We start from the raw sequence: 12,499 nt of genomic DNA, 5'->3' as shown, positions 1-12,499 counted from the left end.
AGCAGCAAGGCCAGCCACAATAGTGGCTAAATCCCCCCCTGGGGGGGAAACAGCGGTCCCCTGGATTTCCACCAAGGCGGTAGGAAATTTGCCCTCCTGAGAATCCATTGCCCCTATAACAAATGCCGGATAATAAAAGGGTTAACTGCCCCTTTAACAAGCGCGGCGAGCGCAGCCCACCGCACCACACACAAGCACAATGAGACCCCCACAGGGACAATAAAACTGACACAGGCAATGGATAGGAAGGATATAACCTGAGGAGACCCTCGCCGCTGCCTCGATCGGTGTTCCTGGAGAAGAGGAAGTGATGCTGCCAGGGCGCTCTATGAAAGCCTATGGGAGGCTACAAGAAAATGGCCGCCATGCATGTAGAACATGGGGCCGGAGCGAGTGTAGGCAAAATGGCGCCGCTTGGCGCCGAAACCGCCGCTCCACAGTACAGTAATACACACGTCATCCATGTATAAAAAAACATGTGAGATCGCCGCAGCGATCGCTGTATAGTGCCCAAACATGCCACAAAACATGCCCCACAGCACACAGCTTCACACACTGACAAGGCTGACCCACACAGTGTCACACAGCTCCCCCCCCACCCTTGCAGCCCACAGCATGCAGCCGAGAGATAGAGAGACAAACAGTGTGAATAGAGGCAGGTTACACAGTCCCAGACTGACACCCCCCCAGACAGACAGGTCCCCACATAGATACACTTACCTCACAGTGGCGTGGGGGACCCGCACAGGCGAACAAGCCGCTGCACATGAGGCAGGGAGAGTCGCATACAAGACGCACAGAATGGGGGTTAAGAAACCGCACAGCGTCCAGTGAGGTAGCCACCTCACCAATCATCCCTGCACCGAACAGGGATGGGTCGTTCACTGTGCCAGGAGCGTTACCTGGCTGAACGCTCGATGGCAGGCTGAAGAACTAACTAGTGCTGACAAAAGAACAGCTAAGTAAAGGTAGAGAGAAAACTAACAAAAAATCAAAAAAGAAGAAAGAGTCTGGGGCACAAAGCCCCAGCACAGAGAGAGCCAGCCACTCCTGACAAGCTAGACATTGAAACTGAGATATGGTTGCAGGAAGTAGGAGGGTATTGACTGAGGGGACCACCCCTTGAGGGTGGGATATGTTAAAAGCTTTAATGTTAACATATTCTGTTGCCTAGCTACTCCTTCGGAGCAAAGTCTAATACCCCATATGTGACGAATATGAAGAGGTGGCGACTGTCGGAGGACGTAAGAGAAAATATCTTTTTCTGCCTAGCGCCCTACTCCTGTAGGGGGCAGTATAACCCACTGGTTATGAATATCAGCAGCTGTGTACGTCAATGAACTAAAGAGAAAAAATGTTTTACTATCCAAAGTTAAACAATGGGGAAATGATTTAATAGAGAGCCAATTTCCAGTGCACAATAGGACAAAGAGCAGGTGAATCTCCCTAACTGGAACAGAGCAGTAAAAACTTGACAGGTGTTCTAATCACTCTCCATTCAGTCCAAAACAAAAAAAAAGTCTTGCATTTAGTTAAAAAAAAAACAAAAGATGAAATATCTACAAAGATTATGATTAGCCTTTTCAATGTTCCAAATGTACTGATGTACTGTTCCTTTCCACGTACACTGCTACTGTATGCAAAATGACAAACCACCATCATTCATCACTCACTTTACAGCATTAGGGTCCAGGCTAGCGTACAAATAATAGAGACATTTCATTCTTTCTTCAGTTTCCAAATTGTGAGGAACTAGGTACTGAGCAAATATTTTCTCTACAAGTAACCTGAAAGAGGGAGAGAATGATAGTACAGTATTACACCTACAAGCAATTTTTCATTTGATTTACATTTTCTATTCAACAACCCAGTCTTGAACATTGAAATACATCAGTATGATTAAAGACATACAGCTGAATTAAAAACCTGTAGTGTGTCCCAGAAGATTGCAGGGAGGGAGGGAGAGGAGAACTTGCGCTCAAGTCGCACAAGCAGAAGTGGGAGCAGGTACCTGTCAAATCTATTCAGCTGGGCAGGCGAATCAGTATCCATTTACTCAAAAATGGCTGCATGCACACAGCACAGAGCTAGGACATTGAGTGCCCATGTGGATGAGCACCAATTAAAGTGGTCTTTCACTACAAGAACAAGGCAAAAGAAGAAAAATGCTGGGACATTATCTAGAACAGAGGAGAGGGGGATTTGGGTTTAGGGTGGCTAATGTTTCGACACTATCACATCACCACTCAGCAGCACTCCTTCACGTAGGCCAATCAGAAAGGAATCCTTTCTATAAAAAAAAAAAAAAAAAAAAACCCTCAGGAACTTTAAGTTGGCAAATGTTAAAGGAAAAAATTTTTCTATATTCTGCCAATGTCCTAGAACAGGAGTAGGGAAACTCGATACCCCAGCTCTTGTGAAACTTCAGATTTCATCCTGCCTCCACCTCCGAGTTATTACTGTGGTTGCCCAAGTCTCCACTTAGAAAACCAAGAAAATAGGCAAGCGATCCCCCTAATGGACTGTTTCCTTATCATTCTAGCAGCCCAAATGTTAATTTCCCCAGCCTTTTTAACCAAGTTAATAACAGATACCTACTTGTCATCAATGCTGTTTTGATAGTAAATATGCAAAAGTTTATCCTTTATCCAGCTCACTTTCTCTGCAGCTTCCTTCCCAGCTTCAGCGTGCAGGCAGTATTTCTTATATAGCTGGGCAAGACCCATCATTGCTTCTTTCCTTACTCTCCACTAGAGGGCGAGAGTGTACAAGTTGAGACAATGGTTGAAAGCAATACACTGGATACAAATGTCACATTACAAAAACACAAAACCTTAGGGATTACTACTACTTAGCCAGTGGGATCAATGTCCTGTCCAAAGAATCTTGGCCCACTTCAGCGTGAGCCAAAAACGCTAACACCAAGATAGGCTGCAGTAGCATACAAGGCAAGAAGTAAATAGAATTGGGGGGGGATACAATTTCATAACTGTAGTGCTTGGAAAGATCAAAACAGCCACCCTGAAGAAGCAGCAGCCTTTTTAGTTGGGATAAGGGTAGATCCACACAGATGCAGAGGGCCACTTCTTCCTTCAGACCTTTGTGAAGGGGGGGGGGGGGGGGATGCGACGGAAGTGTTTTTGAGGGACATAGGTGCTTTATAGGTGTCCCCAATCCTTTTAGATAAAATTTACAAGGTACGCCGAGGAAACACCTTTGACCGCTTAGAATGATGCTTGCCTCGCTAAAATGGGTACTGAATTCTTCTAGATTCCCCAATCTTCAAGCTGTTGACTTAACAAATTACACCCAAAAACAAAAATGTAATATATTGCAGTTCAATACAATGAATGCAGCCACCTCTAATCAATAGTAAAATGCAAATAAATGTTTGCTTTTGGGTTTAACTACTGCTTCAAGAGGGAAAACTTGAACGTCTCAAGAACAGCAAAGCTCAAATATGAACTAAACTAATAATTTACACTCAAGTTGAATTGAACATGTGTTTAAGCTCCCTGATATTCCAAAGTCTCACACTGTGCTTGCACTTTTTAAAAATATACTTAAAAAAAAAAAAATGATGAAACAATGCAACAAAAACACAAAACAATGAGGAACTATGTACAAATAGTAAACGTTTTCAAAAAGCGATCTTCATTAAATTCATAATGTACAGAAGCATTCCGTCTTACCCTTTTATCCAATGTTCTCTCACGTACAAACCCAAGTAGCTGGTCATTTACTAGAGAAAGGTCTTTCTTCCCAGCAGTTATTATAGTTACTATAACATCATGCCGGATTGCTTCTTCGGGATCGTGAGACCTCACCTTCAGGAACTCTGCAGACAAAATATGCACATATCAAAAAAAGGTTTGTGTATCAAGTGATATAAACCCCTTAATACCTGAAGGTAAAACAAATCTTAACTGAAAGCAGTTTTGCAACTCTAGCATGTGTTCATAAAACTGTACATAACTACTTAATGCACCCAGGTAAAAATATGCTTTTTCCAGAATAAATTGGGCCTTTATTTGGTGGCAAATGTTGGAAGGTATCTCCTGATTTTAGCAAAGAAAAAAACTTCCCAACAAGTGTAGCCCTGATAGTTTTTGTATCCTCTGGCTAGCATAATAAGATGCAGAATAAGATACAATAAGCTGAGCATGGCTGGCAATAAAATTAGTGCTGGGATAAGAAGTTGACCAGATAATTTACTGGGGAAAGTTTATTCTATTGTGCTCAATGTGTTAAACTAAAAAACGCTGAGGTTTTACTTTAAGTCTATTGCACAGAAACTAAAATTTGACTTTTGTACACAACACAACAGCTCTTCTTGAAGAGGATTGATGGAGGGAGCAACATGGGAGATGCACTGCACAGCGCACTTGATCAGAGTGGGAATTCCAACAATCTCTGGAAGAGCTCGCTTACACTTTTGGCAGTTTCTGAAAAAGGATCCGGAGGATCATTAAGACATCGGTAGACAGGCATTCAGGAGAGAATATTGAAGCTTTCTAAATGCCAGCTACAAAGTTATTTTAAGGCAGGTGGTCAACGCATGTCAACCATCTAAGGGCCGACCACAAAAGTAAACAAGCCCAAAAAAGGATGTAAAGAGAAGAGATCTGGCCCTTAACAATACTAAGGGACGGGACATAGCATCTGGGGAAATACCAGCTCTGAGCGAGCGCATCCACTCCAAGCGCCCTGTCCCACCTGTTAAGGGAGAACAGCCACGTTTTCATATTCTGCCAGGAGGCAAACAGATCCACGCATGGCACTCCCCCCATCTCTGAGTGATCAACTTGAAGACGTCCTGATTGAGGGTCCAGTCACTTTCCTTTAAGGTTTTTCTGCTCAGGAAGTCAGCCAATTGGTTCATTTCTCCCTTTAGGTGAACCGCTGACTGGGTTTCGGTCCATTGAAGAATTCTTCTGCCAGAGCCCACAGAGGCTTGCTCCTTGTCCCCCCTTGTCGGTGGACATAAGCAACTGCTGCGGAATTGTCTGAACTGACCTGCACATTGTGTCCCTGTAGTTCTGTCAGGAAGGCTCTGAGAGCCAGCTCAATTGCTCTTAGTTCTCTCCAGTTTGAAGATCGCATTGAATCTTTGCTCGACCAGGACCCTTGCACCAGTCGGGAGTCCAAGTGTGCTCCCCAACCTGTGCCACTGTTTTTTTTTTTTTTTTTTTTTTTTTAAAGCCCGTAGCGTGTGCAACACACTCAAAAGACTCCACCCGGTGCATAAAAAAGTGCACACACACAAAGTGAGTAACACAAAAAAGCACAGGGTGTGCGACAACGTATGGTCTTCCCTCCGAAGAGGTAGGACCCGAAACCTCAATCCCCCGGGGCGCAAGGCTCCTGACAGGGACATAAGGTACTCATGGTCTGTCTGGCCGAAACCAGACCGACCCCGTTCTTCAGGGGGACTGCCGAAACAGCCCCCACCGAGTACTAAGTGGGGCTCCCCCGAAGGGAGACCCCATGGGAGAGGGCGAACTAAGCCAAAAGGCCATATCCACCCCCTCCCAAGACTTAAGGCTGGGCCCGAAGACCCACACACTCCAGTCTGTGCAAATAAAGAAAAAAGGTGACAGTGCAGTGACAAACTCCAAAGAAAAGGACAAACAAACACAGAAGTGGGGGAAGGGAAGTGGGGAAAGTGCGATGGTGCCATGTGAGGGACCAAGGCAGGCCTTCCAGCCGGAATAAAAAATTCCTCTGGTGCAAGCCAAAAGGCCTGTCCCAAGAGGCAGGTGTGAAAAAGGTGTGCATAGTGCAGTGACCAAGGTGCCAAAAGAACTCACAGCGAGCTGCCCCTCACCAGTGAGAAATTAAGGCACCCCTGGGCTGCCACCCCAGGGGCACTTACACTACGGGCTTCTTCTATCTCAGCCCCCGGCCAGACCGAGCATAGCCTATCCCCACCAGCAGACCTCAGAACCTGGACCGTTTAGAGAGAGCTTACCTACAACTGGGGACAGGCCCACAAGCAAGCCAGATCAAAACCCAGGAGAGAAAGCCCTCCCCTCGCCATCCTGTTCCTCAGCCCATTACATCCAGGAGCAGTTCCACCGGGCTCACCCTCCAGACCGGCTTTCCTGCTCCCTTCAAACTGGTTAGGACAGTTCAACCCATTCAAATCAGGAGGCGGCGGGCCCCACATGCTTTCCCAGATGACCTACTCCCCATACCTCAATACTCTGAGCGCTCCGGGTTTCGGTCATACTGGTACTAGCTAAGGCCCATACCAACTGATAAGAACAGATACTACACTTGATCTTAGCCAAAAGGCCGAGAAGCGATGCCACTGGTGTCCGTAGTGACGACTCTGGAAACTGACAGGACCCCTGAGACAGGTTCAAGACCGGTACAGGTACACGCACTAGGGAATCCAGAGAGAGCTGAGTGCGGTCCCACATCCCCAAAAAGAACAGTTGTAGAGGGCGGTGAAGTGAAGTCCCACCCACTGTACTGCCGAAATTGAGGCCGTTAGAAACCCCAGTGCTGACATGGCTTTTCTTATGGATATAGGCCGACTGCTCTGTAATAGGCTCATAGCTCTGTCTATCTTCTGACTTTTTTCCAAAGGAAGAAAGAGCTTCTGAAGTGTGGAATCTAGGTCGTAGCCCAGAAAGGTGACCTTTTGTGCGGGCACTAGACTGGACATTTCCTATAGAAGGATATGTTTTGTTCATACATTTTAAACAATGGGAAAATATTTAAACGGAATGGTAAGCGCATTGATAGCCAGAGCTGCCACCGCATGGACCACTTATGGTGCTTTTCCACTGCATGGAACCGAACGGTTCGGCTCGCTTTTGTGCTTTTCCACTGCTGGTAACGGATGGTATAGTGTAGGAACGGTTTGGTACGGTGGTGCTTTTCCACTGCATGGAACCGAACGGTACGGCTCTCAAAAACAGTACCTACCCGATTGTGGTTCCAACAGGTACCATACCCGGTACCATATCCCACAATCCTTTGCATGCAGTCACTACTAGCCACTGATTGTTCAGAGAATCCCACCCACCCCGTTGTTATCCCACCCACTTAACTTTAGTACTACTTTAGTGGAAAAGCAAACCATACCGCACCGTACCAACACCGTACCATGCGGTACCAGCAGTGGAAAAGCAAACCGGGCCAAGCAGGGCCGAGTAGAGCCAAGCAGGTACTTGCAGTGGAAAAGTGCCATTAGTGACAAACTGCTCATTAAGAGGGTATAGCAGCTCGAAGCATTTCCGATGTGCAAAAATCCCTATCCGGCTGCATACGATCCCTACACAGAAAACAAATCTAAAAGGGGTCCAGAGGCTTAAAGGCCTAGGGCCTAGGATACTGCAACAGACTAATCTGACAGTTTTTAGGTGTGAAACACTAGATCAATAGGAGCCAAAATTGTCCCATTTAATTTAGGAGTAATAGAAGACAAGTGCAAATCCAGACAAGCTGGTGGACAACACCCAAGATCAGATGGATCAAGCAACTGGAGGTGACCAAGTGTCACTCAGTACTGACTCAGTTTTCACTCTACTTTACGCAACATTAGCACTCTAGGTTCATATTTAAAACTGAGCGAATTATGCCATCTGTACCAAACTGCACCGCATTTTGAGTCATTCATAAAATGAGGGCTGTGGTGTAGAGTATGCAGTATCATTTGGACTGTTCTCAGCAATACCCAGCGAGCAGGCTGGGAGGGGGGGGGGGGGGTTGGGGGGGGGAGAAAGGATCAATGCATTGCCTTAAAGGCATAGTTCCCCTTTATCAAAACTGCCTAGGTAAGGGACATCTTGTGAAAAAAACAATCCTGTCAGGTTTTGACTAAAGTTGAATAATGCCCTTGCTATAGGTGTGGGCTATTTACATACCTCATGAATACTGATTGAAAGCTCATAGAATCTGCATGTCCCCTTACAGCCTTATTGTTAGGATGTTGCTAAAACTCAGATGGTACTGTTGATATCCACCATCAAAGGACTTTGAGATTCAATCGCTGGGAGATTTTCAGTCAGGTACATTAATGGCCCACACCTATAGCACCCCACATTAGGCACAGACACGCCTTACCTACATAAGAATTTTTTTTGGTAAAAAGGTGAACTATGCCTTTAAGTAGTTTCATTCACTTGACTGTGCAGTGTGATGGGGAGAGATACAAATCCTTGACAGGTAAATCAGATCTCATACACTGAGTATTTTGGTGTTTGCTTGGGAGTTATGCTTTAAAATATCTTATTTTGGCTGGCAGAGGAGCAATAGAATAGTCAGACCCTCCGCAGGACTGATTTTATCCTGGTCTTTAGTGGTGGGGGGGAGGGGGGCGGGGGGAACAAAATGAGCAGATCTCCAGTTTTCTAAGAACTTACCTGTAAGATCTTTAGCCAGATCTGGATGGTTCATTAAGCAGTGGCTTGCAAATTTGACACTTTCCAATCTCACAGGAACGTGAATATCATTAAACCTAGTTAAGAAAAAAAAAGGCAATGATAAAGCATTATGAAAAATAAAATGTAAACCTAACTTTTCCTTAGTCCACTGAGGGCACTTCATGCATTTAAACTATTTATATAACGTATCAAAGAATAATTTCAGGCATTGGCATGTTATTCAAAGTTTCATTGGTCCAGCTTAGACCAATGTAATTATGTATATGACATACCTGGCTGATGATGCCCCTTGAAGCTGAAAATCACTGAAGTAGACACTTTCCACTCTTGTGATCTCCACTTGTTTTCGGGACCCATGCTGAGTGGCTGGCCCGATACACTGTAAAAGAAAGTTAGCCACTCAGCATAGGCACCCTTTAGAGAAAGCTTTGTATTTTCTGAACGAATGCAATCCGTTCTCTTACTGGACAAGGTGGAGAGCATGACATCACTGCCCCCCCTTTACCAATCAGAGAATGCTTTGCCATCATTCAGATAATGCAAAGCATTCTGAGTTGCGGTGATGAAAAGCCAAGCTCCTGTGATCACAATGCAGGAGAACAGACACTTGGTGCAGGACCTGAAAGCAAGTGGATAATCACTGGAGTAGCGGTGTCCACTTCAGTGATCTCCAGTAGCATCAGCCAGGTATGTCATATACATAGTTACACTGGGCCAAGCTGTCTGGAATTATTCTTTAAAGAAAAACCGTAGCCTTTCATGTGGTCCTAATGCGGTTGATAACACAAACTGCATTAGGCGTAACGTTTGAAAGTGGTTACTTTTCACATTAAAACAAAATATTCATTAGATATATTTTCTTGTTAAATAGTTTTTATTAAGATTATTTCAAATAGTAAAAAACAGGGAAAGGAAATAATAACAAAGGAAAGTAAACTCATAAAACATTGATATTATGGCCAGTAGTACATAGGTGCAGTTATGCAATCTAACTTCATGCCCATGAAGATAAGCCATTACAGCATTAAGCAATCCAAATATACGAATAGCATTAATACTTCTAAGATGGGGTCATTGATGGCTGTTCTCTAATAGGGCCACCCCCAACCCCCCCTGAACACCCCAAATGGGTACACACACACTGTGTCCAGTTGGGGGGGGGGGGTAGACCCTCCAACAGCTAAACATCTGCGGACCACCATATAATAGACTGACATGTACATAATTCTACAAGATGTTATTTGTGACACTAACAGAATATATGAAAGGTAAAGTATTGGAAATACTCTTTGGTAGTAAATCAAAGCAGGCTAATTGGGCTTGAGATCAGGAGCGGCATTAGGATGCTTTAACCAGTGAATCCATTGTTTGCTAAAGATAGGCATTCTATGATCTTTAACAGCTAGTAACTTCTAAAAATGACATTGTGTATTTACCCGTGAAGTAAGTTCCTGAATTTTTGGTGACTCAGGTGATTTCCAATGGTGAGTGATGGTCAATCTAGCAGCAAACAAGATGTGGAGTACTATAGTCTGGTACTTCGGAGGGATCAGATCTATTCCCAAGTTCAAAAGTGCCAAAGCCGGCCAGACAGAGAAGGTCATGCCCAGAAAAACTCCAAGCAAAACCTCCACTTCCTTCCAAAAGGGTTGAATAAAGGTGCAATCTCAAAGGATATGATACAGTGTTCCTACCTTATTGCACCGTCTCCAACACAATGCACTGGAAGAGGGATAGATTTTAGACAGCCTGAGGCGTTAAGTACCATCCATGGTATATTTTCAGAAATTGTTCCCAATGATCCATACATTTAGACTTTATAGTTGACCGTGATGGCCTTATCCCATTGTGAATCTGTAAAGGTCAATTGGAATTCAGATTCCCATTTAGTCCTACTTGGGCCCAATGAAGGTGCTTAGGTGCTCATATACAAGTTGTAAAAAAAAAAAAAAGAAAAAAAAACAGATATGCCCTGTGTGCCAGATATAGCATGGCCCCTAAGGAAGTCCCATGCCACAGCAGGGATGGATAACTGGAAGGCGAGTTTGTTAGTTTTGTGAAAATGTCGAATTTGTGCGGTTTTAAAGCAGTCTGCGGGGAGAGAGCTATCCTTAATGCTGAGCCAATAGTTGTGGCCATTCTTTTTCCAATCGAACGTTGAGAAGGATGGAATGATCCATTCGTAAGCCCCCAAGTGGAATATCCAAGTTACGCCTTTCAAGGGTCTGATGGCGAATGGACAGTAAGGACCGCCAGGCAGTTAGTGTGGCCGTAATAGTAGGATGTTGGATGTGGTGGGTCGAGGACGACAAAGATGAGGCAGCTAACAGTGCCCCTAGATTCTGGTGCACTAGTAGAAATCTCTCCACGAAAACCCAAAGTTTGTCCGGTGGTTCCTGTAGCCAATATTGCATTTGGTCAAGGAGTGAGGCGGGATGATAGAAGGGGATGTTGGGGAGCCCCGCGCCTCCACGGTTCTCCGGCTCACCAGCGTTTAAAGGGCTATTCTCGGTCTTTTGCCAGACCATATCAAGGTCCTAAGAAGGGTATTACATTTCGCAAAGAAACTAGATGGTAGTGATATTGGGATGGTGCGGAAAAAATATAAGATTGGGAAGAAGCTGCATCTTAAATGCAGCCATTTTACCTAGCCAGGATAATTGTGCTTTATTTATCTGCTTCATATCACGTTATGTTACGGAGTAGAGGTGGGAAATTAGCCTCATATAGTTCAGAGGTGGATGGTCAGCTGGATGCCTAGGTAGGAAATGGTGCTATGTTCCCATTGAAAGGGGAATTGAGCTTTCACATGGGCCAAGTTATCTTGGGTTAAATAAAGTGGGACTGCTTGGCATTTGGTTGTGTTAAGTTTGTAGTACGATACTTGGCCAAAGGTGTCTTGAACTTGGGCGAGAGATGTTTGTGGATCGGAAAGCGACAGAACAACATCGTCTGCAAAAAGCCCTATTTTGTGCTCCTGGTTACTTAGTTATCCCTCTAATAAGAGGGTCTGCTCTAATAGCTGCGGCTAACGGTTTGATGGCCAAAGTGAATATGATTGGGGACAACGGACAGCCCTGTGGGGTGCCGTTGGATAGGTCAAAGGATCTAGATAAAGAACCAGGAGGTAAATACCTTTGCAGAAGGGTTTTTGTATAGGGTCATTATGGCAGAGTAAAGCCGGCCTGAAATGCCAAATTTATACAAGACTCTGTCCAGGTACTGTCAATGGACCCTATCAAAAGCCTTTTCTGCGTCCAAACTAAGGAGCTCGGAAGGCAATTGATGGGTCCCAGCCTAGTGAATTAAATTAATCATCCTAGTGCTGTCCGGTGCTTGTCTGCCTTTAACAAAGCCGACCTGTTCAGGACTTATAAGAGTCAAGGTAACTTCCAAGAGCCTATTTGCGAGTACTATATCTTCACATCAGAATTTAGTAAAGATATAGACGGGTAGTGTTGAGGGAGTGGGGTCTTTCCCCGGTTTCGGTAGAGTAATAATAATAGCTTCCATCATTTCCTTGGAAAATTGCTTGGTGGAGACTGCCTCATTTAAAAGATTAGACAAGTTAGGAGTGAGAATGTCGGAGAACGCTTTATAATATTCCGAGGACAGGCCGTCTGCGCCAGGCACTTTATAGGATGGAAGATCTTTTATTACCTTGATGATTTCTTGAGGGTCTATAGGTCTATTTACTAATTCTAGGGTCGATGCATCTATTGAGGGCAACCTCAATTTGTCCAAGAAAGTGTTCATTTCCTCTAGAGAGGGCTGATGTACACCAGGGTCCTCCCGCAAATTATACAATAAAGGGGGTAGTAATCGCTAAAGTTCTGTGCTATGTCATGTGGGCTAATAGCCAAGGTACCTTTGGCGTGATGAGCCAGTTGGGAAATCCGGGTTCTAGTGTGTTGTTGCTGCAACTGTCTGGCTAACCATTTCCAAGGTTTGTTTCTCTGCGAATAGGAGGATGCTTTTAATTTTAGGATATACGTATCATGGTTATCGAACAGGTCCAATCTAAGATCAGATCTAACCTTAGTGAGTTCGGTCAGTACCGAATCCTGTAAATTAATTTTATGTAAATTCTCCAGCCGAGCAAT

The 12,499-nt window shown here is 44.6% G+C and overlaps 1 protein-coding gene across 3 annotated transcripts in view; it reads right to left on the bottom strand.

Annotated features, from left to right (window-relative positions):
- Positions 1–12,499, bottom strand: part of PDS5A (PDS5 cohesin associated factor A) — a 337,552-nt gene that overhangs the window by 234,067 nt on the left and 90,986 nt on the right. For all 3 annotated transcript variants that reach the window (XM_082258623.1, XM_082258625.1, XM_082258624.1), the window contains 4 exons: positions 8,376–8,470; positions 3,693–3,838; positions 2,599–2,750; positions 1,674–1,787 (listed from right to left, as the gene is read on the bottom strand). In XM_082258623.1, coding sequence (XP_082114749.1) covers positions 1,674–1,787; positions 2,599–2,750; positions 3,693–3,838; positions 8,376–8,470 — 507 coding nt within the window. The remainder of the gene's footprint in view (positions 1–1,673; positions 1,788–2,598; positions 2,751–3,692; positions 3,839–8,375; positions 8,471–12,499) is intronic.

The sequence above is a fragment of the Pelophylax lessonae genome (genome assembly GCF_965119305.1).
Source record: "Pelophylax lessonae genome assembly, chromosome: 1".
Lineage (NCBI taxonomy): Eukaryota > Metazoa > Chordata > Amphibia > Anura > Ranidae > Pelophylax > Pelophylax lessonae.
The sequence above is the reverse complement of the archived record's forward strand: the minus strand, read 5'-3'. Positions and strand labels throughout refer to the sequence as shown.